The 24,655-nt window shown below is 44.4% G+C and overlaps 1 protein-coding gene across 1 annotated transcript in view; it reads left to right on the plus strand.

Moving 5' to 3' along the window:
* Positions 1-24,655, plus strand: part of TACR3 (tachykinin receptor 3) — a 134,592-nt gene that overhangs the window by 97,737 nt on the left and 12,200 nt on the right. Inside the window, exon 3 of the mRNA XM_078775181.1 lies at positions 1,226-1,376. Within this exon, the coding sequence (XP_078631307.1) occupies positions 1,226-1,376 (151 nt within the window). The remainder of the gene's footprint in view (positions 1-1,225; positions 1,377-24,655) is intronic.

Consider the following 24,655-nt stretch of genomic DNA (forward strand, 5'->3'; position numbering starts at 1 on the left):
CCCCAACTCCACGGCACCATGGTCCGCGGCACAGCAGCGCTCCGCTCTGCAAGAGACCGCCCAGAGGTTCGCCCCGGTGCCAACGGCATGCCACGGGCACCCACCGACGCACGTCGCCCCGGAGCTTCGCACGGCGGAGTACGTCTTCGTCCGCCACGATGCCCATCGGACACCACTGCGGCCCCCGTACGACGGGCCTTTCCGCGTGCTGGAGACCGGGGCGAAGCACTTCACCCTGGACATCGGCGGTACTCCTGACCGCGTTTCGGTAGACCGCCTCAAGCCGGCCCACCTCGATGTGGACCATCCACCGCCAGTGGCCCGACCCCCACGTCGGGGCCGCCCTCCTGCGGGCAGACCCCCGGCACCGCCCAGCCCCGCCGCCACGGCGCCCCCCGGTCCTGCACCCATCCCAGGGGCAGCCAGGGGCATCCCACCTGGTATCCCTGCACCCCGGACGCCGCCGATCGCCAGGGGGCGCTTCGGCCGGGTCATTCGACTGCCCCACAAACTGGCCCTCCAGGTGCGCGGGAATTCTGGGGGGGCGCGTGTGGCGGACACAAAAGCCCACTGGCGTGGTGACATCATTCCACGCACCAAGTGGGCGGTGGCCACGCCCGAGGGGTAGGCGTGGCCTCATGATATACACCGGTCACCGGGCGACCAGCCCGGAGGAGTTGAGTGTTACAGTGTAGTCTTACAATAAAGACGTTTATATGTTACCGCTTGTCCGCTTCCTCCTTGCTCACAAGCAGCGCGCGTAACGCCGCGCTTTAATATCACCTTTATCTATCAATATTGTTGAAATGAAGATCAAATAGCTGTATGTTGAAATGTGTTGAAAAAGTCAAAACTTTACATGGGGTGTACTTACTTTTTCACGTGACTGTATATATATATGTACACGTGCCATTGATCCAGTGATCTCATCAAGTTGACATAATATATGTCATGAGAAATAGAAATCTGCAATAGGAAAGCTATAATGAGTGATCGAATAAGTGAGTGAGTAGTTAGAAACACTTCATGTATTTGATAACAAAGAAAGCCCATAGGCCATGGCAGTTCTCGATTTCAAAACTTTACTGGACATAAATAAATGTGATTAACTTGGCTGTTAATTATTTCTTAATGGTGAGTAATGATAAAAATTGATAATTAGAAAGATTTAAAATACATAATTTGACATGCAGGGAATGAATATCCTTGTTATTGTGTGCTGCAGTTATCACGTGGTCCTGCTGGTGGTCGTCTATCTGTTTCCACTGATTTCCATGGCAGTGATTTACTCCATCGTAGGCTACAGCCTTTGGGGTAGTTCTGTTCCAGGTGATTCCTCTCACAAGTACCATGAGCAACTTCATGCCAAGCGCAAGGTAAGCAGGTTGCACGACATTGCTGCCCCAACACAGCAGGAGTATCCATCCAGTATCCGCATGAAACATCGTCGTACAGGAGCCAAATTGTTATGCTGAAATACTTGTGCATTTTGTGTTAAAATCACTTTTTGTGCTGGCACACTTACAGTTTGGACCGTTATTGCAATATTAGATGAAAAAGGACCAATGGCAGAAAGACCCCCAATAAAATTGTTATTAAATGGCTATTTATGGGTGTTTTTGTCCCCCGTCGCACCGCGGAGCGAAAGGGGGACTATGGTTTTCCCCGCCGTCCGTGTGTGCGTCCGTGCGTCCGTCCGTGTGTGCGTACATGCGTGCATGCGTGCGTGCACAAGCGAAGGACCGAATTCTAATTTGGTGTGTGGATGCAACCCACGTGAAAATCCAAGATGGTCGCCGCCATGTATGTCTGAACCTTGTGAGCAGAATATCTTGAAAAATAAACGAACTACTAACTTCTAATCTGGTGTGTGGGTGTATCTACGCATAAGGAAGAACGCTTTTGAAAATTGGGTCGCCACGTCAAAATCCAAGATGGCCGCCTTGCGTCTTCCACTTTGTCAACTCACATCACTTCACCGACGGGGGACCTAGGCGTAACGCTTGTAATGTTTAATGACCATACCAACTCTTACATAAAATCAGATAATTTACTTCTAAGTTTACTCTGAGATATATTCAATGACATAACACAAGGACATTCAACAAAAAATTTCCATGGGTTTAAAAAAAAATTCAAGGTTGACTTGACAGAGAGAGCAAAGGAATGTGGGGAGAGGTGGAGTGGTGTAGGAGGAGACGGGTGGGTGTGGGGGGGCTCGTCCAGAATATGCAGTGAAGTGATGGGGGCGGACATGAACGTGGAAGGTCAAATGAGTGGTTCGACCTCATCCTCTTAGAATGGTTTAGCTGTATGATCATCTCTATTATAATAGCCGTAGATGATTCTGTCTGTTGGGTGTCTGTCCGGGGTGTGGCTTACTCGGTTTGCAGAGTAGCTCCACCCATAGCTCCACCCATTCTGGGAGTGGCTTCATATAATTATAAACAAATATCCACCATTTTATTAACTCGCATAGCTTTGAGGCCTGTTTTGTAGGCCCGTGGTGTCTTGCTCTCTCTCCCAGTTTTATTTCAAATCAAATTCGATATATCATTTCATTTTTCACAGTCGCTAACATAGTTTTAGACTCGGTTGAAAAAAAACGGGAAGAAAATCCGATGAAAGTTGCCGTTTATAGAACGAAATGAATTCTCAAACGCCTGTAACTTCAAGGCCATTGAGTCTCTCTCACGCCTTTATCTCCAATCTAACTCACCATATGATTTCATTTTTATCGATGGTTTCAGACTCGGTGTCAGCAATAATTGAGAACATTCCACACACGCGGGAAAATGCAGAGATATATTTTTTTAAATCGCGTCATGGTGTATCATACACCGCCCAACATGACACCAACGGCAACGTGTCAATATATATAAAAAATTTGCTTTTGCTTTTCCGTTAAGATATATTACTTTTTCGTTTGATGACAGTCGTCACAAAAACGTCAACAATGATGCCGACATATATTTCTTCGTTTTTATTTCATTCAACATTATTAGCCGGAAGTAAAATATGTTTCAGGAAATTACCGAGAGATATTTCTTCGTTTTTTTTATTAGTTATGTGCGCATACACTTTAAATAGGTTTATTTGAAATCTTTATTTTCCACAAACATTTCACACACGCGGGAAAATGCAGAGATATATTTTTTTAAATCGCGTCATGGTGTATCATACACCGCCCAACATGACACCGACGGCAACGTGTCGATATATATTAAAAATTCGCTTTTGCTTTTCCGTTAAGATATATTACTTTTTCGTTTGATGACAGTCGTCACAAAAACGTCAACAATGATGCCGACATATATTTCTTCGTTTTTATTTCATTCAACATTATTAGCCGGAAGTAAAATATGTTTCAGGAAATTACCGAGAGATATTTCTTCGTTTTTTTTATTAGTTATGTGCGCATATACTTTAAATAGGTTTATTTGAAATCTTTAATTTTCCACAATATAATTTACTTGCCATTTATCATTTGATGATTACGAGACACTTCCTCTTGAGGATCGTGACAATTCATGCGCTGCGTGGAAACTTCTATTTCCAAAATGAATGAGACGATCGATGAAGAACGCAGACTTGAACAGGATGTAGCAAGAAAGCGAATGAGACGGGCGAACGAGTCCATCGACGAACGTCAATGCAAACTTGCGGGGTCACCCGTGGAAATCCCACGGGCATGGATGTGTGTGACATTTCGACATATTGAGTTAGATGCTGCACATTCATTTTTACAAAATGGTTACTGGCAAGTCATCAGATCCAGAAATGGTGTTATGAACACAATTTATTTACGCGCAAGCACGAAAGCAAGACGGCCCGATTTCCGATTCCGACGGGCCGACGGGCCGAGGGGCCGACGGGCGAGACGGGCCGACGGGCGAGACGGGCCGACGGGCGAGACGGGCCGATTTGGAGCAAGAAAAAGAACGAGACGGGAGAAAAACGAGAGAAACGAGACGGGGAAAGCCGATTGGAGAGGCGAGTGAGGAGCGATTGGAGAGGCGAGTGAGGAGCGATTGGAGAGGCGAGTGAGGAGCGATTGGAGAGGCGAGTGAGGGGCGATTGGAGAGGCGAGTGAGGATTGATTGGAGAGGCGAGTGAGGAGCGATTGGAGAGGCGAGTGAGGAGCGATTGGAGAGGCGACTGAGGAGCGATTGGAGAGGCGAGTGAGGAGCGATTGGAGAGGCGAGTGAGGAGCGATTGGAGGGGCGAGTGAGGAGCGATTGGAGAGGCGAGTGAGGAGCGATTGGAGGGGCGAGTGAGGAGCGATTGGAGAGGGGAGTGAGGAGCGATTGGAGAGGCGAGTGAGGAGCGATTGGAGAGGCGAGTGACGAGCGATTGGAGAGGCAAGTGACGAGCGATTGGAGAGGCGAGTGACGAGCGATTGGAGAGGCGAGTGAGGAGCGATTGGAGAGGCGAGTGAGGAGCGATTGGAGAGGCGAGTGAGGAGCGATTGGAGAGGCGAGTGAGGAGCGATTGAGGAGGCGAGTGAGGAGCGATTGGAGAGGAGAGTGAGGGAGAGGAGAGGAGTGTGAGGGATTGGAGAGGTGAGAGGAATGTGAGGAGCGATTGGAGAGGCGAGTGAGGAGCGATTGGAGAGGCGAGTGAGGAGCGATTGGAGAGGCGAGTGACGAGCGATTGGAGAGGCGAGTGAGGAGCGATTGGAGAGGCGAGTGAGGAGCGATTGGAGAGGCGAGTGAGGAGCGATTGGAGAGGCGAGTGAGGAGCGATTGGAGAGGCGAGTGAGGAGCGATTGGAGAGGAGTGTGAGGGATTGGCGAGTGAGGAGGGATTGGAGAGGAGAGTGAGGGATTGGAGAGGAGAGGAGTGTGAGGGATTGGAGAGGAGAGGAATGTGAGGGATTGGAGAGGAGAGGAGTGCTAGGTGGAGAGAGGAGAGTGTCAGGTGGAGAGAGGAGAGTGTCAGGTGGAGAGGAGTGAGGGGTCACATATTATGTGAAATAAATAAATTGTGTTCATTACACCATTTCTGGATCTGATGAATTGCCAGTAACCATTTTGAATGTGCAGCATCCAACTCAATATGTCGAAATGTCCCACGGGTGACCCCACTATATTTCTTCGTTTTTATTTCATTCAACATTATTATCCGGAAGTAAAGGTTCACATGTTCATTTCACGTGTGCAAAAACAAACTCCATTTCACGTGTGCATGGACATGAAACACAGACGGGAAATTGCTAAGAGATATTTCGTTCGAAGCAATTCTACACCTCCCAAATAAAATATTTCACCGATACACCGAGCGAATTTCAGCGAATTTCACCGAGTTTCAGGAAATTACCCAGAGATATTTCTTCGTTTTTATTTCATTAGTTAATAGCAGAAGTACTCAGCGTTGCCGGGCGGGGGAGGGGGGAAGGGCACGTACACTTTAAACATGTATATACATGTGGGATGTGGGATATATACATGTGGGACGTGTGTGTGTGTGTGTGTGTGTGTGTGTGTGTGTGTGTGTGTGTGTGTGTGTGTGTGTGTGTGTGTGTGTGTGTGTGTATGTGTGTGCATGTGCGCGCACGTGCATATATGTGTGTGTGTGTGTGTGTGTGTGTGTGTGTGTGTGTGTGCGTGCGTGCGTGCATATATGTGTATGTGTATATATATGTGTGTGTGTGTGTCTGTATGTGTATATGTGTGTGTGTATATGTGTATGTGCATATGTGTATGTGTGTGCATGTGTGTCGGTGTACATGTGTGTGTACACATGTGTATGTGTGTGTATATATGTGTGTATGTGTATATATGTGTGTGTCTGTATGTGTATATATGTGTGTCTGTATGTGTATATATATGTGTGTGCATGTGTGTGGGTGTGTATGTATGTATATGTGTGTATGTGTATGCATGTGTGTGTGTGTATGTGTATATGTGTATGTGTCTGTGTGTGTATATGTGTATGTGTGTGCATGTGTGTGTATCCATATGTGTATGTGTATATGCATGTGTCGGTGTACATGTGTGTGTACGTGTACGTGTGCGTGCATGTGTGTGTGTGTGTGTATGTGTATGTGTGTTTGCGTGTGTGTGTATGTATGTGTGTGTGTATGTGTATATGTGTGTCGGTGTGTGTGTGTGTGTGTGTATGTGTGTGTGTGTGTGTGTGTGTTATTGTGAAACAGGTGCAGCATCCAACTCAATATGTCGAAATGTCACACACGTCCATGCCCGTGGGATTCCCACGGGTGACCCCATTAGTCTATATTATAATAGGCGTAGATGATTCTGTCTGTTGGACGTCTGTCCGGGGTGTGGCTTACTCAGTTTGCAGAGTAGCTCCACCCACTCCTCCTTCTCGAATAGCTTTGAGGCCTGTTTAGTTAGGCCCGTGCTGTCTTTCTCTCTCACACAGATTTATTTCAATTCTAATTCGATATATCATTTCATTTTTCGCAGTCGCTAACATAGTTTTAGACTCGGTTAAAAAAAAACGGGAAGAAAATCCGATGAAAGTTTCCGTTTATAGAACGAAATGAAATCTCAAACGCCTGTAACTTCAAAGCCTTCTTGAGTCTCTCTCACGCCTTTATCTCCAATCTAACTCACCATCTGAGTTTCATTTTTATTGATGGTTTTAGACTCGGTGTCAGCAACGCGGGAAAATGCAGAGATATATTTAAAAAAATACCGCCCACCGCCCAACCGCCAACAACCGCCCAACATGTATCATACACCGCCCAACATGACACAGACGGTAACATGTCGACATTATCGCTTTTTCTTTAAACCGAGTGAGTGAACCGAGCCGAACCGAATAAACCGAGTGAATTCACCGAGCGAATTTCATCCAATTCCACCGAGTTTCATGAAATTACCGAGAGATATTTCTTCGTTTTTATTTTATTCGTTACCAGCAGAAGTACCCAGCGTTGCCGGGCGGGGGAGGGGGGAGGGCACGTACACTGGAATGCAGAGATAGTAAGGGCATTTTATGAGATATTTCACAAATCTGTTAACTAAATTGTTACCAAAAACTTTCTTCACCAATATGTTTGTAAAGGTGTGTAATAACATGTGTTAAAATGTTGAAGTTCAACTCCCGTGGGAAACCCAGAAAAAAAGCTGTTGAATTCGGGTACCGAAAAATTATTTTCGAGAATTTTTATTTTTTTAAATCGGCCCTTAAGTAACTTATGAGGGGTCAAATAAGGGTTTTTCATGATTCTGAGTTGATTGTTAACATTTATATTTTCACTTTTACATTTACACACAAAGTAGCTTTTATTTCACATACATATATAATACTCAAGAGTTATTTCTCATTTACAATGTCAGAAGTTTCAACAGTCATTGTCTATGTCTTCTTCAGACTCAACAACATCATGACTGCAGTTTCTGCATGTAATGCCATTACAGACTCCACAGGCCGAGATGCACGTGACCCCATTCTTCTTGCAGCTGCATCGCCGGTTGCTGCAATCTCCATGACAATTACAGCTCGTGAACTGCAATAGCTCCTCAGGAGCCGTGGGGTCCAGTGTTGGAACTGGCTCATGCCCATGCACACCTATTGTCCATCCATAGTCACTGGGGTTCTTCAAACCTTTGCTCAAACACTGGCACTACTGGGTCTGAGTGTCTGGCTCCCATCTTCCCATCAGCCACCTTCTCCATGAAGGTCTTCATGTCACCACGCTCCTCCTCAGTGAAGGCAAGTTTCATGATGTGTTGATAGATGGCTGCATCGATGAGGAGGTGAACACGGATTGCCTTGTCAAAACATCCTCCATCCATGATGTGGTTGGCTGTCGTACTTCCAGGATAGATCAACTGGATCACATCTAGTAGTCCAGAATCTTCCATGATGTTACCCATTGATCCAAGATAAGACTTCAGCAGGTGAAAACCACCCAACCTTGGAATGACGGGTAGATTTGCCTGCTTTATTATATTCACAGCCTTCAGCCAAATCGGAAGATCAAAGGTCACTATAGCGACCCCAGCGCGCCGTATGCACTCTTTCAGAGTTGTGAAGATGGTGTTGAGGTCATTAGGGTCTCCTTCAATAACTGGGAGGAACTCGATCTGTGTGCTCTGCTTTGCATCATTAGCATGGATTCTCTTCATCCAGCCATTCCAGTTGGAGTGTGGGAACTCAGGATCGTTGGCTTTGATCACCCACCCCGCTGCCCAGAGTGTGTCACCTGGAGTGAGGAGTGGCTGATCATGAGCCAGGGAGGAGGAAAGCTCAGCGAGGGGGAGAAACATGATCGCGTTCGTTCCTATCTGTTTCCTGTTCGTAAATGGAATAATCTTTACTTCAGTTCCTCTCAGGATCTTAGCTTTGTCGAGTGCCTTCAACTTCACCCGGGGGAAAGCTGCTGTTGTCTGTGGATCTGGCAAAGGTGGTGCCGGAGAGGTGACTTCGATCCAACCCATTGAGTGAAAGGGAGTGTTTCCGTGAATAGAGACAATGTTTAAATCTATATTGTCTCCAACAAACTGAGTGACTGCATTGTTTGTTTCCCCAACCTCCATAAAGACCACCTGATCATTACTTGACAATTCACTTTCACTGGCTGGCACTTTCGCTGTCATCACTGATTGATCCTCAAGCGCAGCATCAACCGCAACCTCATCATTGATCTGTTCATCGGTTTCCTCCACAATGGTGTCAAGAGTGCCAGAAGTATCTGGAACATCATCTCCACTCCTACTATTAAGGAAGCAGTATTTGTAGTTTTGTGTCTCCGTGTAAGACTCAGTGTATCCCAGCCGGTGGAACTTGTTGAGCATCCATTTTGACCCAAATCTATGATCAAGTTGTATGGCAAGCCCCATTGGGTGTGGCAATACTCCAGACCGAGGTCGACAGGCCTTAATAAAATTCTGCCCCCAAACGGCAACTCTTTCGTCTGTCTTGACAATCGGTCTCAAGAACATCTGAAGGCTTGCAGGAACAAGTGTCAGCTGACTATCGATGTCAGTCATACTGTGTGTGGTGGGGTATGACTTTGGACCTAAATCAATCAAGGCAATATCATTGGATATGAACTTGAGTGCCGTCTTTATGATCTGAGTCTTCTCATCTCCATGGTCAAGATTAGCATGATGCGCTCGCAGAATATTGTCGGTGCCATCTTTGAGACAGAGTACATCTGCCCTTCTTTCCTGTGTTGTGAAATACAAGGTGTCTTCGTATTTCTCTAGAAGTTTTATCTTTAGCCAATGCTTTGAATAAGAAAGGCTCTTCTCTGGTGACTGATCAAACGCCTGCAGCTTTTCATGGACTTGGTCCATGTTCATTACCCCATGCTCTAATTCTGAGTCTAACCATTCGCAGAATTCAATAAAAACTGCCTCTCGCTCCTCATCAATACTCCTCTGTCCTCTCTTCCTTTTTCCTTCCTCATCAGTCTTGGACAAACTGTCACCTCTCGCAAACATAAGTTTGCATCGCAAATGGTACAGTTTCTTCTGCTACCAAGTCGTTGATCCCTTCCAGGCGTCCAGTGACTTCAGTGCCCCAGTCATCCCCGCGACTCCGTGCTGTCTTCAGCAAGCTTGCCTTCAGTGTATCTGCAGTCAAATTATCTGGCACTCTGTATTTCTTTCTAGCTTGTGCTGGATTATTTTTGTAGAGCTGGGCTGGTTGGTTGCAAAGAATGCATACATCCTTATACAGGAGGTCAACTGACTGTGATCTTCTAGAACTGCAGCCAGTTGATGAACTGAACTCACAAGTAGTGCGTCTTCTCTTCAACTTTGATGACTCTTTCTCTGCCTTTGATGCTTGAGCTGACTTCTTGGTGGTTGCAACAAAGTTGTTGTACAGATCATTTTTACACTTCTGGTGGTACCTCAGTTTTCCTTCCTTTTGAGCCTCCTTCATACGTTCCACAACAGTAACATTTTCGACAGTTTCTGCTTGTTTCAATAAAGTTGAGTATCCCTTTGGAGTTGCCTGTATGAGCCTTTCAGCTGGTGTATCCGAGCGTGCACGGCTGATGCTAATGATGCACAGGTGGAGTAACGTCTTCATCCATATTGCTGGACTCCATGTCCTGCAAAGTAGAAAATGAGATATATTTAGAAATTATTTTTCCACAAAGGAGTTTCTGTGGTGAAATATAAATGTTAACAATCAACTCAGAATCATGAAAAACCCTTATTTGACCCCTCATAAGTTACTTAAGGGCCGATTAAAAAAAATAAAAATTCTCGAAAATAATTTTTCGGTGCCCGAATTCAACAGCTTTTTTTCTGGGTTTCCCACGGGAGTTGACCTTCAACATTTTAACACATGTTATTACACACCTTTACAAACATATTGGTGAAGAAATTTTTTGGTAACAATTTAGTTAACAGATTTTCATATGTTTCCCTTACTAAGATATATTTTAAAAAAATACACCATATCACCGCCCAACACAGCCCAACCGCCAACAAGTATCATACACCGCCCAACATGACACAGACGGCAACATGTCGACATTATCGCTTTTTCTTTAAACCGAGTGAACCGAGCCGAACCGAATAAACCGAGTGAATTCACCGTTTACTTTTGATGACAATCGTCACAAAACGACATATATTTCTTCGTTTTTATTTCATTCAACATTATTAGCCGGAAGTAAAATATGGTTCAGGAAATTACCGAGAGATATTTCTTCGTTTTTTTATTTATTAGTTATTTGCGCACACACTTTAAATAGGTTTATTTGAAATGTTTAATTTTCACAATGTAATTTATTTGTCATTTGATGATGACGATTGACGAGACACTTCCTCTTGACTCGTGACAATTCATGCGCTGCGTGGAAACTTCCATTTCCAAAATGAATGACACAGTCGATGAAGAATGCAGACTTGAACAGGTTGCAGCAAGAAAACGAATGAGACAGGAGAACGAGACAGTTCAGGAACGTGAACACAGACTCGCACAGGATGCTGCTGCAACAACGATGAGGAGGGAGAACGAGACCCTCGACGAACGCCAACACAGACTCGCACGGCATGCTGAGCAACAAAGACGTTGGAGTGCTCAGCAAACATATACAACCGCAACCATAATGAATCCGGCCGAAGTATCCGATAATATTGTTCAAGAGCATAATTGCGGTCCAATGACGTCACCATGTGTGTACTGTTCTGCACACCATTTCACAAATGAATCAACAGGACAAGGGGATGGATTTACACTGTGTTGTTCCAAGGGAAAAGTTAAATTGCCTCCACTATTTGCCGTACCTGCTCGACTGCAACAACTTTATCAGGGTGACGATGGAAAATGTCGCAACTTCCGAGACAATATCCGGAATTACAATTCGGCATTAGCTTTTGCATCAATGGGTGCTCAGATCTCATCTCCTCCAGGAAATGGACCATACTGTTTCAAAATCCACGGTCAAATTTACCATCGCTGTGGTCCATTACATCCATCACATGTACATGAACAAGCACAATTTGCACAATTATTTATTTTGGATACAGCTCAAGCTACAAAGGAACGTATGAATCGACCTGAGAATCACAGATGTTTGCAAGAATTGATGGCAGAACTGCACAACATACTATCTGACGTTAATCCTTATGTCACATGTTACAAGACTATGTTCGAGCGTGAACAGGAAGAAATCAGGAAAGCTGTCCTTGAAGATCGCCTCCCTTCTACCTTGGAAATGCATTTTCGTCGACTGTGTGCAGACGACCAAAGACGTTACAACATACCAACTGCTGATGAAATTGCTGCTGTCTTCGTTAGTGGACAAGATGGTGAACCACCTGCAAACAGGGATTTCCAGGTTCATTTGCATGACCAGGGCTTACACAATCTCTCTCCACTTTCCTCTCGCATTGATCCCATGACATATCCCATTCTCTTTCCACATGGCGAGCCTGGATGGATGATAAACATGCCTCACCAGCGACAGACTGCGGTTCGAAACAAGGTAACTCATCGTGAATTCTATGCCTACCGACTGGCTATTCGAAATGAATTCAGCACTATCCATTCTTCGGGGAAATTGTTCCAGCAGTATGTTGTCGACGGATATTGCAAGGCAGAAGCAAATCGACTGCAATACTTCAAACAAAATCAGGAAACCCTTAGAGCCATGGAATACAGAGGACTACTGGACCACGTCCAGAACGTTGCTGCTGATAACCAACGTCCTGTCGGTCGTATCGTCATTTTGCCGTCGAGTTTTGCAGGGAGTCCAAGAGCTATGCAGCAGAACTACCAAGATGCTATGGCCATTGTTCGCAAATTCGGAAAACCAGATCTTTTCATCACGTTCACGTGGAATCCAAAATGGACAGAGATACAAGAAAACATCGGACAACACCAACGAGCTGAAGGCAGACCAGATTTAGTGGCACGCATGTTTCATCTGAAATTAAAAGAGTTAATCGACGATATAACGAAGAAGCACGTGTTGGGCAAAGTACGTGCATTTCTCTACGTCGTCGAGTATCAGAAGCGTGGCCTACCGCATGCCCACATATTACTCATGTTGTGCCAAGAAGAGAAAATTTGTACCGCCGAAGACATTGACAGAATTGTTTCTGCACAAATTCCTAATTCAAATGAGTCACCAGAGATCCATTCCTTGGTGAAGTCTCACATGATACATGGTCCGTGTGGCACTTTAAATCGCCATTCGATTTGTGTGAAAGATGGAGTGTGCAGTAAAGGCTTTCCAAAAGCGTATGCTGCAGAGACACTTGCGAGCATAGATGGCTATGCCCTTTACAAGCGTCCCCCAAATGGACCCACCATAACCGTTCATGGAACCGATGTTGATTGCCAATTTGTGGTCCCATTCAATGCTTATTTACTGAAGAAGTACAGAGCACACATCAACATTGAGGTTTGCGCAAGCATAAAGAGTATAAAGTACTTATTTCAATATGTGTACAAGGGACATGACTGTGCCAGCATCGAAATTCGAGATTGCGGGAGAGTGGAAGTGGACAAAATAAAGACCTATTTGGACTGCAGATATGTCAGTGCCCCAGAGGCAGCATGGAGATTGATGGAATTTGAAATGCACAAACAGTCCCATTCCATCACCAGACTTGCGGTACACTTACCTGAATTGCAGACTGTTGTGTTCAGGGATGGTAACGAGGAAGAAGCCATTGTACGACATAGGGGTACAACACTTACAGCTTGGTTTCAGTTAAACCAGAGAGACCCTGAGGCACGAAGTTATCTGTACCATGACATTCCAAAATATTACGTATTTGAAGATGGACGAAAGACATGGAAACTTCGACGCCGGGGCGGCAACAAGGTTATCGGACGCATGGTTTCGGCAAGCCCTATGGACATTGAGCGCTTTCATCTTCGTGTACTCCTGCTGCACTGCCCTGGTAAAACATCATTTGAAGATCTCAGAACCGTAGATGGAGCAGTTTGTGAAACATACAAGGATGCAGCCAGGAAATTACATTTAACAGAAGATGATACAGAATGGGACAGGTCCTTAGCTGATGGAGTTATCTTTGCCATGCCACAACAATTGAGATCTCTTTTTGCAACCCTATGCATATTCTGCACACCAACAGACACGTCGGCACTGTGGGAAAAATATAAAAACGACCTTTGCGAAGATTTTGTGCACAGCGGCCATATCTTGGAACAGAGTATTTTCATGGCATTGCGAGAAATACAGTCCTTCCTCCTGAGACATGGACAGACCTTGGAAGCATTTCAGTTACCAGTACCTCCAGACACTGTTGAAGATCTTTCGAGCGATGATTATCAGTATGTACCGGGAGGTGAACATGAAAAAGGTGAAAACAACAGACAACTACTAAATGATGACCAAATCCAAATTGTAGATGAGGTCCTACAGGCCGTTCATTGTAGGGACCAGTACACAGGCAACCGGTTGTTTTTCGTTGATGGACCGAGCGGAAGTGGCAAGACCTTTCTCTATAATACGCTTCTGCACATCTTGCGAGGCCAGTGTCGTTTGGTTCTTTCAATGGCGTACTCGGGCATTGCAGCAACATTGCTAGCAGGGGGCCGTACATCGCACCATCGATTTAAATTGCCAGTGCCCATTTTGGAAAACTCCACATGCAACATATCACCTACGAGTAAAGATGCAGATGCTCTAAGGAAGGCCAACCTATTCATTTGGGATGAAGCACCTATGGCTCCAGCATATGCTTTAGCGGCTGTTGATCGATGTCTCCGGGATGTAACCAGCAACAACATTCCTTTTGGTGGAAAGGTCTTACTTCTTGGTGGGGACTTCAGGCAGGTTTTGCCCGTTGTACCTCGCGCTGAACCTGCAGCAATCATCGCCACATGCATCAAGCATAGCAAGTTGTGGCCAAAGTTCAAACAGCTGAACTTAACATCAAACATGAGAGCCAATGATGACGAAGAATTCTCAAAATGGTTACTGTCGGTTGGAAATGGGACTGTGGAAACAATTCCTGACTCAGATTTGATACGACTGCCTGATCGTATCTGTGTAGAAGACAACATTTCTTTAGCAGAGGCTGTTTTCGGTAATTTGAACGAAATCCATTCAAACTATGATGCGCTGGCACAACGCGCCGTGTTGTGTCCAAAGAATGAATCCACATTTGTGATCAACGATGAGATACTGGATGCATTTCCTGGGGAAGAAAAGACGTACTTCAGCACTGATTCCATTGTCTGTGATGACCCTGAAGAGGCACTAAATTATCCTATGGAATTCCTAAATCAATTAACTCCTTCTGGAATGCCATTGCACAAACTTCGTCTCAAAGATAGTGCTGTCATCATGTTACTCCGTAACTTTGATCCGAAACAGGGACTGTGCAATGGTGCAAGATTGGTTGTTAAAAGATTGTTGCCAAACATAATAGATGGAGAAATAATTTCTGGCAGTCACAAAGGAACACGCACATTTATACCCAGGATTAGTATTGCACCTTCCGATACAACACTACCATTCGTACTCAAACGCCATCAATTTCCAGTTCGTGTGGCATTCTCTTTCTCAATAAACAAGAGTCAAGGTCAAACATTACACAAAGTTGGGATTTACTTACCAGAACCCGTCTTCAGCCATGGCCAATTATATGTTGCATTGTCGCGTGCTAAACGATTTGAGGATGTCAAGGTAAAGGTAGTCAGTAATGGCCAACAGGGAAAAATTGATGGCCACAGTGGAATCTTCACCCGTAATGTTGTTTACCCGGAGGTCCTGCAGTGACACCATTCAGGCAACAAAAGGAGGGCACGAAGGAAAATAGTTAATTACTCCGACACATTTAGTTGCGGTGATTGAAAAATCACCGGACCATTGTTGCTGTTTTGATGCTTTTTACTGCTGTTTTGATGCTTTTTCACTGCTGTTTTGATGCTTTTTCACTGCTGTTCTGATGCTTTTTCACTGCTGTTTTGATGCTTTTTCACTGCTGTTTTGATGCTTTTTCACTGCTGTTTTGACGCTTTCCACTGTTGTTTTGATAGTGTTTTGATGCTTTTTCACTGCTGTTTTGATGCTGTTTCACAGCTGTTCTGATGCTTTTTTGCCGTTTTTTAAATATAAAAATTTCATTTCAAAAAAAAAAATTCCAAAAAAATCTCACAATGATGACATATAATTCACTGAAAACGTTGAAGCAACCGCATAATATTACGGTGATGTTTAACTCTGAGTGAGAATAGTTCTAAATTTTAAAAACGTTCTTCTGATATTTGTGATTTATTTCAAACAAACTGTATTTCCCATCTACACGGGCATGTGTTCCTATTAACGTTATGTAAAGTACATAAATTGTGTGGATTACATCATTTGTGGATGTGATCAATATTGCCAGTAACCATTTTATATAACTGAATGTGCAGGTGCAGCATCTAACTCAATATGTCGAAATGTCACACACATCCATGCCCGTGGGATTCCCACGGGTGACCCCGCTAGTCTTACTATAATTCACCAAATGTCTGTCCGTCCGTCCGTTCCCATGTACCGCAAACTCGGCTGAACCGAACGCAACGAAATTTTGGGTGGGTATTCCTGGGACCCCCTGGAGTAAAATAGGCTATTGTTTTCCCAATTTTCCAATTTTCCAATTTCCAATTTTTCCAATTTTCCAGTTTTTCGAAACACGATGGAATAATATTTACCGATATGAACAGTGATGTGGCTTTTATTGAAATTCTACAAATTCTGTTTAGATTTTGATGATTTTCATGTGATATGATTTAACAGATGTTTATATAAATCGTTTGAAATAAAAAAAGCCTTCAATTTCTGATATTTTGCCTTTTCATTTGGGCCTCCGTTGCTAGTTATTCCAAGCTGAGAAACATATTTTTACTAGTCTCACCCGGAAGGGGTTGCGAGACTATTGTAATGCCCCTGGCTGTGTGTCTGTGCATGTGCCCACATATATGCACGTTTTTTTTTCTATTTTTTTCTCTGCAACCACATATCCAATTGATGCGAAACTAAACCTTGGAGGGACTACCCATGCAGAATATTTTATTGATAACTCTGACGTCATGTCACAGGGCCATATTGGATTAAAGATAAAAAAAATTGGACAGCTAAATTGCTCAATGAAAAAAATTGAAACTTGACAGATGACATCAACTCCCCATGTCGTGTATAGGGAGGGTGATAACGATTATACTATCGGTGAAGGGGTATTCTAGCCATAATTGGTTGAATCAAAATCCTTATCCAAAAAATGAGAAACTTTATATATCTGATCTACGACCCAATGTAACTGAATAATTAAATTTATGACCTCATTAGTCACGTGGTCCGGTGGCCATATTGGATTGAAAATAAAAATGTAAAAAATCTTCTTTTCCAGAACCGCTTAACAGATCGATGCGAAACCTCATAAATATGATCGACTAACCGTGGAGAATATAGTTTGAATATTTTTTCATACTCTTCTACATTCATGCACCTTTGCCTTAATGTGCACAAAAGCGGTTGTTAAATATCCTAATAATTAATCAATTACGGTAATTAATCAATACTTAATGAAGCTACGGATACTGGCAAAGTATGTGACATAATAGGGTGTATGGATGATATGGGTGTATGGGCCATAGCAGCTAGCAGTGGGCCAAATGGCAGCATGTTCAGCTAACGATGAAATGTATGAAATGTGAAAGTACGAGTATTTTTGTTCAGAATGAGCACGCGAGGTGAGACTGTTAGACTAGTTCCTAATCTGGCATTTAGCATCATAGTAGGCATTCTTTTCCAAAATCTGGCAACCACTTTTTTAAAGGATTTTGACCTGCTGAACTCGATGAGCCCGGCTGCCAAACTTTCTGACCTCGTTGTTATATCCAAAATGGCCGATTTCGAGATGGCCGCCAAACTAAAAACATTTTAAAACATCGCATAACCTTTGAACCAGTAGAAATACAATCCTGGGCTTGATCCCGACTGACTTTGGCATTCTAAATCGATTAGAATGGGTGATTGGATGATCTGAGATTAGGATCATCCTGAAAATCAAAAATGGCGACCATCGCCACAAACAAATTTAATGAAGATCCCATCGTTTTGAAATGGCTAGGATGGAAAGAAAATCTTGGTGGTTATTCGTACACACTTAAAATCTTCCCGTCCATTGGAATAGTTTGGAACTAGTTTGTAGTTTTATAATTAAAGACTTTAAAAAAGTGTGACATTGTGTATTCAACAGGTTGGTTTCAATTATCATACATAGAGAGAGAACATACATACATAGAAAACATATCTCAAGAGATCATTACTTCACCGAACTCAATAATTGTTAGTTTTTTTTTTGTTTTTTTTTTGTGTGTGTACAGAGTCGAGGCTCGTGAAAGAGCTAACATTTATCAAACAAACAAATCAAACAAACAAGCAAACAAAGTATATAAAAAGGGGAGCGGTCGACAAGATGGGGAGGGAAGGGGAGGAAGCACACAAACACAACATTTGAGAGCAGGGACATCGGGAGATGTTTTTGGAGGGAGAGGGCCTGGGGGGAGGCAGGATAGGTATAAAACGCAAGGACAGCAAGGACTTCCAGGAAAGAAGTCAAAAGTCACCTCAAAAAAGTGGATTTGGGGTGAAATTAGCGGGGGTAGAAAAGATCAAGGTTTTGGATTGGGGAAGATAAGAGATGGTGGTGAACAGCTGTTTTAAAGACCTGGAGGGAGGAGTGGGATTGAAGAGAGTGAGGGAGTTTGTTCCAGAGGCGGGAGAAAAGAGGAATGAAGGAGTGAAGGTGAGCAGAGAGTCTTGATTTTGGCAGTTTAACCATAAGAGGGTTGCAGGCAGATCTTGTGCGACCTGCAGGAATATTTGGGGGACAGAGCCCAGAGAGAGCTGGGGGAGCAAGGCCGGAGAGGAGTCGGTGGAAGACGGAAAGACCACCAACCTGCCTGCGGTGATTAAGTGAAAGGCCCTCGGAGATAGCATCATCGCGGGAGATTCCAATGATTCTGAACGCTTTGGTTTCAACAGCGTGAAGACGAGCTAGGTGTGAGGCAGGAGCACCAGCCCAGAGGGGAGAGCAGTACTCCATTGAGCTGCGGATGAAAGCCTTGTATGTGGTGAGGAGCTCAGGTGTGCCAAGGAAGGACTTCGCACGACGGAGGATGCCCAGTCGGCGACTGGCTTTGGAGGCCAGCTTGGAAATGTGGTTTTCCCAGGAAAGATCATGGCAGATAGTGAGACCCAAAAGCTTGAGTGACAGAACTTCTTGGAGAGGATTTTTCAGAAAGTAGATGGGAGGGTTGTCCAGTCGGTCTTTTCGGAGAGACATCGTAAGAGTGTGAGATTTGTCAGGATTGAAAGACATGTGCCACTTGTTTGCCCAGTCTGTGATTTTGTCCAGGTCTGCAGAGAGTGAGGAGGCTGCAGACTGCCGATCTGAGGGATGAGGAATGGAGCGGCAGAGAGTGGAGTCATCAGCAAAGAGATAGAGAGGATTTTCAAGAGAGTCAGAGAGATCATTGATGAAGACCAGAAAAAGCACAGGGCCCAAAACACTGCCTTGGGGAACTCCAGCCTGAACAGGAAGAGGAGATGAGAGAAACCCATTCAGGGCCACACGTTGACGACAACTAGAGAGGAAGTCCGCCAGCCATGCGTGGAGATTTCCATGGATACCAATGGAGGAGAGTTTGGTGAGCAGAGCGGGGTGCCAGACCGTATCGAAGGCACGTGATATGTCGAGGGAGACAGCTCTAATTTCCTGTTTGGCATTGAGGACCTCCATCCATTGTTGAGACAGCAGAAGCAGCATGTCCAGAGTAGAGTGACCTGGTCTGAAACCAAATTGATGATCAGAGATCAAGCCATTGGAGAAGAGGAAAGCTTTCATATCCGAAGCAATGATGGATTCCATGACTTTGCTGATAATTGGGAGAAGGCTGATTGGTCTGTAGTTGCTAGGATCTGTTTTTGCACCTTTTTGTGCAAAGCGGTGATGTTGGCTGATTTCCAAGCAGATGGCAGTTGACCTTGAGCAAAAGAAAGGGTGAAGAGAACAGAGGGAGTAAAAGAGCGGAAGAACAGGATTTTAGGACCCGTGGGCTGATGCCGTCAGGTCCAGTTGCAGAATCAGAGTCGAGGGTTGACAGAAACTTTTCCACCTTGTCAGGAGGAAAGGACACGGAGTCCAGGAGCAGCTGGGTACGACTGGGTATGGTGGGTACAGAGAGGGATGGGTTTGGGACACAATATTTAGAGGCAAACACAGAGTTGAGGCATTCAGTTTCCTCCATTACCTACACTGGCATAGTGCCATACATGTTGGACCAGTTTTCGTACAACCACATCTGTTTCATGCAATCCCCTTTACAAGAACATGTGATTAGGGTTGTGCATCCTTTCACGAGTGGTTTCCGTGTCATGAAATTGGGCTGCAACTTGCCCTCAACTTCAATCCATCCACAGTCGAGAGGGGATGGGAGAGTTAGAGTGACCTCAATGGCTTGTCTCCATACCATTGTATGGTAATGCGCCTACTGTATATGCAGTTTTGCTGCATCACTTGTAGGGGGCAAAAGGTCAGTTGCCCTACACTTTTCAAAAAGCATTACGCGGATGCCATCACAAGTCTCTGCAGCACCACTGCCATACATCTTGCAGTACATCAGCCGCTTTGATTGTGCCTTGGTCAAGATCTCCTTCTCTAAGACCAGCAAGTATGTCATGGCTCTCGAGAAATGTTCTCCACGCAGTCTTTTTTCATTGCCCATGTAGATAAGACACTGTGTTGCAGCCCAATAAGGCATGAAAGCCGAAAATTCGAGTGGGTGCGATATGAGGGTAAGATAGTGTGAACTTAGTCCAGATGTCATGAATAGGTACACACTTCGGCTTATTTGGGGTCCCAAATTTGAGCCATACATGATTTAGTCTCATAGTCACATACATAGCCATACATAGTCACAGTGCAGATTCTCATAATGAGCCACTAGGAGCAAGAATACATCAGTATTCTAAGAACCATCTCAAAATCAACCATTTTGTATGTAAAAACGAGGTTGGAGAATTTGACAACTCGGCTCATTGGATTCAGCAGGTCAAAATTCTTTAGAAACTAGATGGTAGTCATCGAATACTTACCCTGCGCAGTCAACTTGGTGCGAGCCATCTCTTCTGTTTTTGAAGGTTTTTTTCTTCTTTCATCCAATATGGCTGCCAGACCACGTGAGCGATGACATCATAAATTTATATTCTCTAATATAATTGTTGCGTAGATCGCACTCCATAAATTTGAAACTGATCAGACTATAAGCGTTGTCCCTGTCGAATTATGACTTCATAATTATGGCACCAATGACGTCATCGTTAACAACAATTATTCCACATATGGACCTCTTTACAATGAGCCACGTTTCAATTTTTTCCATGGAGCAGTTTTGGATATATAGAGGTGAAACGTTTTCCAAGATGGCGTCAATACCACGTGACCTATGACATCATCATTTTGAACAAAACATTATACTGGCAGAGGCACTCCTATGGTAAAATTTCTTGGCAATCAGACCAACAGTTGACGAGAAATTGAATTTAAAAAAGAAATGGAGACACGCACGTATGTCACATGTACACACGCCACACGTACGCAACCGAATGCCTAACTCTGCTTTTCGCTTCGCGAGCGCAAGGTAAAAAGTGGTTGCCAGATTTTGGCAAAGAATGCCTCCTACTTGAATTTCTAATAAACGTATGTCAGAGTAGGAACGACAGACGCGCTTTTTATTGCAAGGCAGTTGCAGGAGAAGTACATGGAGAAGAGGAAGAAGTTGTTTCTTGGGTTTGTTGATCTGGGGAAAGCATTCGATAGGGTTCCACGCAAAGTATTGACATGGGCAATGAGGAAGTTAGGAGTGGAGGAATGGTTGATCAGAGTAGTGATGGCAATGTACAAAAGAGCACGCACAGCTGTAAGGACGAAGGACGGGAACAGTGGTGAGTTTGAGGTGAAGGTGGGAGTGCATCAGGGGTCGGTACTAAGTCCACTACTATTTGTAGCTGTGATGGAGGTGCTGGCTCAGAACGTAAAGGCGGGTTTACCGTGGGAGTTGTTGTATGCAGATGATCTGGTGTTGATTGCGGAAAGTATGGATGGACTGAAGGAAAAGATGAACAAGTGGAAGGAATGTATGGAGACAAAAGGTCTGAAGGTGAATATCGGAAAGACGAAGGTGATGGCAAGTGGTAAAGCATGTGGTGAGGTGGAAAGAACTGGGAATTGGCCGTGTGCTGTGTGCAGGAAGGGTGTCGGAGTGAACTCCATTCAATGTACAATGTGCGCTGAGTGGGTTCATCAAAAATGTAGCGGTCTGAGAGGGTCATTAACCAGTGTGGCAGCTACATTCAAATGTAAGGTGTGGACAGAGGGAGCTGCAGATGGAGGAAATGTTGAGTTGGATCTTGGAGACGGCGTGAAGCTGGAAGGTGTGAAAACATTTTGCTACCTCAGAGACATGCTGAATGGAGAAGGTGGATCAGACTCGGCAACGGTTGCTGGAGTGAGATGTGCATGGAAGAAGTTTCGGGAACTGAGTGGCGTGCTGACGAGGAGGGGAGTGTCGTTGAAGCTGAAGGGAAAGGTGTATGCTGAATGTGTGAGAAGTGTTATGATTTATGGGAGCGAGACATGGGTAATGAACGAAGAGCAGCAACGAAGGCTGGAAAGGGTGGAAATGTGAATGGTTCGGTGGATGTGTGGAGTATCGTTGAGAGAGAGAGGAAGACAAATGATGAATTGCGAAAGTTGATGGGAATAGAGCCTGTGATGGATGCTGTGAAGAGAAACAGGTTGGGATGGTTTGGTCATGTGTTGAGGAAGGATGAAAGTGACTGGTTGAGAAGAGTGATGTAAATGAATGTAGAAGGAAGTAGAGGACGGGGAAGACCGAGAAAGACTTGGCTAAAGATGGTGGAAGAAGAAATGTGGGCAAGGGGGTTAACAAGGAGAGATGCAGAAAATAGGGCAAAATGGAGAAGATTGTCATGGGGACCGCAAGGCTAACACCCGCTCTAGCAGGGAAAATGGCCTTAAAATGCATGTTGTTGTTGTTGTAGAGTAGGAACTAGTCCATATGTACTCTACCAAAGCTGTTCTAATTTTTTTACAGATGTCAAATATTTGGCTATGACAACGGCCAAACGTTTCAAGCTCATAGATCTTGCAAAACCAGGAACATCAAAACAACCCAGAACATTTCAATCCACTAAATGGAAGCTTTGCTTGTCGTGCCAGGAAGACATTGTTGTGTCCAGCGAAGACTTCCAAAAATATTTTTGAAAGTAGGCACAAGTCTTTCATTGACAATCTCTATAAATTCCAGGAAATTAAATGCATGTCCGTGCCTGCGGACATTGTGAAGCACCTCATTGTCTACATGGCATCGCTTTTTGCAGTGTGTCTGCAGGATATGCTTGCGGGCATCCCTGTTGGCTCTTGTGAACATAATACAAGAAGGCCCCAGGATTGAATGCCGGACACATTTGACCTGCAATTTACTGAAGTGCAACTCCTGCCATATCTATATTTATTTCAGTTGTTGATGTTCAACGGCGTGAAACATCCACACATTTCTAAATTAGCGGGAATGCCCCATCACCGTCAAGAAACCCTCCTTCCAATATGCATTGTTTTTGAAATATATCGGTCTCATCAGGAAGAGAAACTTGGTTGATGCACCTTTCAATCTGGGAATATGTGTGTGGATGACTTCTCCAAATAATGATACAAATAGCAAATGGTATTTGCAAGCAATTTGAAGCAGTAACTGTGGTGTATCCACGAAAAAAATGCAAACTGGTCTTTTTACTAACATAGATAACATAGACCACAACCCCAGTTGCACAAAACAGTTCATGACTCATTTCATGGTACAGCAATTTCCGCTCAAGTGGTTTCTGGCCCTTCAACTCCTCCAAACCTTCAAATCATAACCCAAGTGACATCAGAGGAGAAGGACCGGCTGGGAAGAGTTATGGCTTTTCTTGAGAAGGAGAAATTAGACAAAAATGACCGGGTCACCTGCTCTGCCTTCCATGCTCACATGCGCAGCAGTCTTATACCTCCACCTGCTGTTCCTGCACTTCTACCTTTGGATACAGAAAACACACACTCAGTGGCCATATCAAATATTCCATGCGCATTGCAACGGCAGTTGTTCAGCATCTCAATCCCAACCAAGTTCCTATGATTGCAGTTGATCAACCACTGTATGCGCAAGGAAATAGAGTGATTCCAGACAGCTACATATGGAGAAAACATCGTGGTGATGTTTGTACGTCTACATATAGAAAAGGCAATTTTGAAAGTAAGTAATGTGAAATTGAATGTTTAAAGGTCAAATAGCATAATTACTTCATGTTTCCCAAACATGTTTTGTAACAACAAATGGGCTGGATTTTTTTTTACCCTTTTCAGCTGTTAGAAAATTAGGTGCAAGACAGCGGATGGACAAGTGTTCTCGCCCAGAACGAGTATTCGAAACATAAGTTTCGTATTCGAAACGAAACATATTCATATTCATAAACATAAACATATTCGAAACGAAACGTAAACCAAATCCTTGAAACCCTCCTTAACTGCAGAATCATAAGAACGTTTTTTTTTTTTTTTGTATACAAGATCGAGGTTCGTGTTGGAGCTAACATTGATCACAAAAAAGACAAACTGACACATAAAACATAAAACATATCATAAAGGGAGCGGGAGAACAAGATGGAGAGCAGGGACATCGGGAGATCTGTGGGAGGGAGAGGCCTTGGGGGGAGGAGGTATGGGAAGGGGGGGGGGGGGTGGGGGTGAGAGAAGTATAAAACACATGGACACTGCAAGGACTTCCAGGAAAGAAGTTGGAATTTCGAAAAAAGTGGATCTGGGGTGAATTAGCGGGGGTAGAAAAGATCAAGGTTTTGGATGGGGGAAGATAAGAGATGGTGGTGAACAGCTGTTTTAAAGACCTGGAGGGAGGAGTGGGATTGAAGAGAGTGAGGGAGTTTGTTCCAGAGGCGGGAGAAAAGAGGAATGATGGAGTGAAGGTGAGCAGAGAGCCGAGATTTTGGCAGTTTAACCATAAGAGGGTTGCTGGCAGATCTTGTGCGACCTGTAGGAATATTTGGGGGACAGAGCCCAGAGAGCGCTGGGGGAGCAAGGCCGGAGAGGAGTCGGTAGAAGACAGAAAGA

The sequence above is a fragment of the Myxine glutinosa genome, chromosome 4 (assembly GCF_964187855.1).
Source record: "Myxine glutinosa chromosome 4, kmMyxGlut1.1, whole genome shotgun sequence".
NCBI classification, from domain to species: Eukaryota; Metazoa; Chordata; class Myxini; order Myxiniformes; family Myxinidae; genus Myxine; species Myxine glutinosa.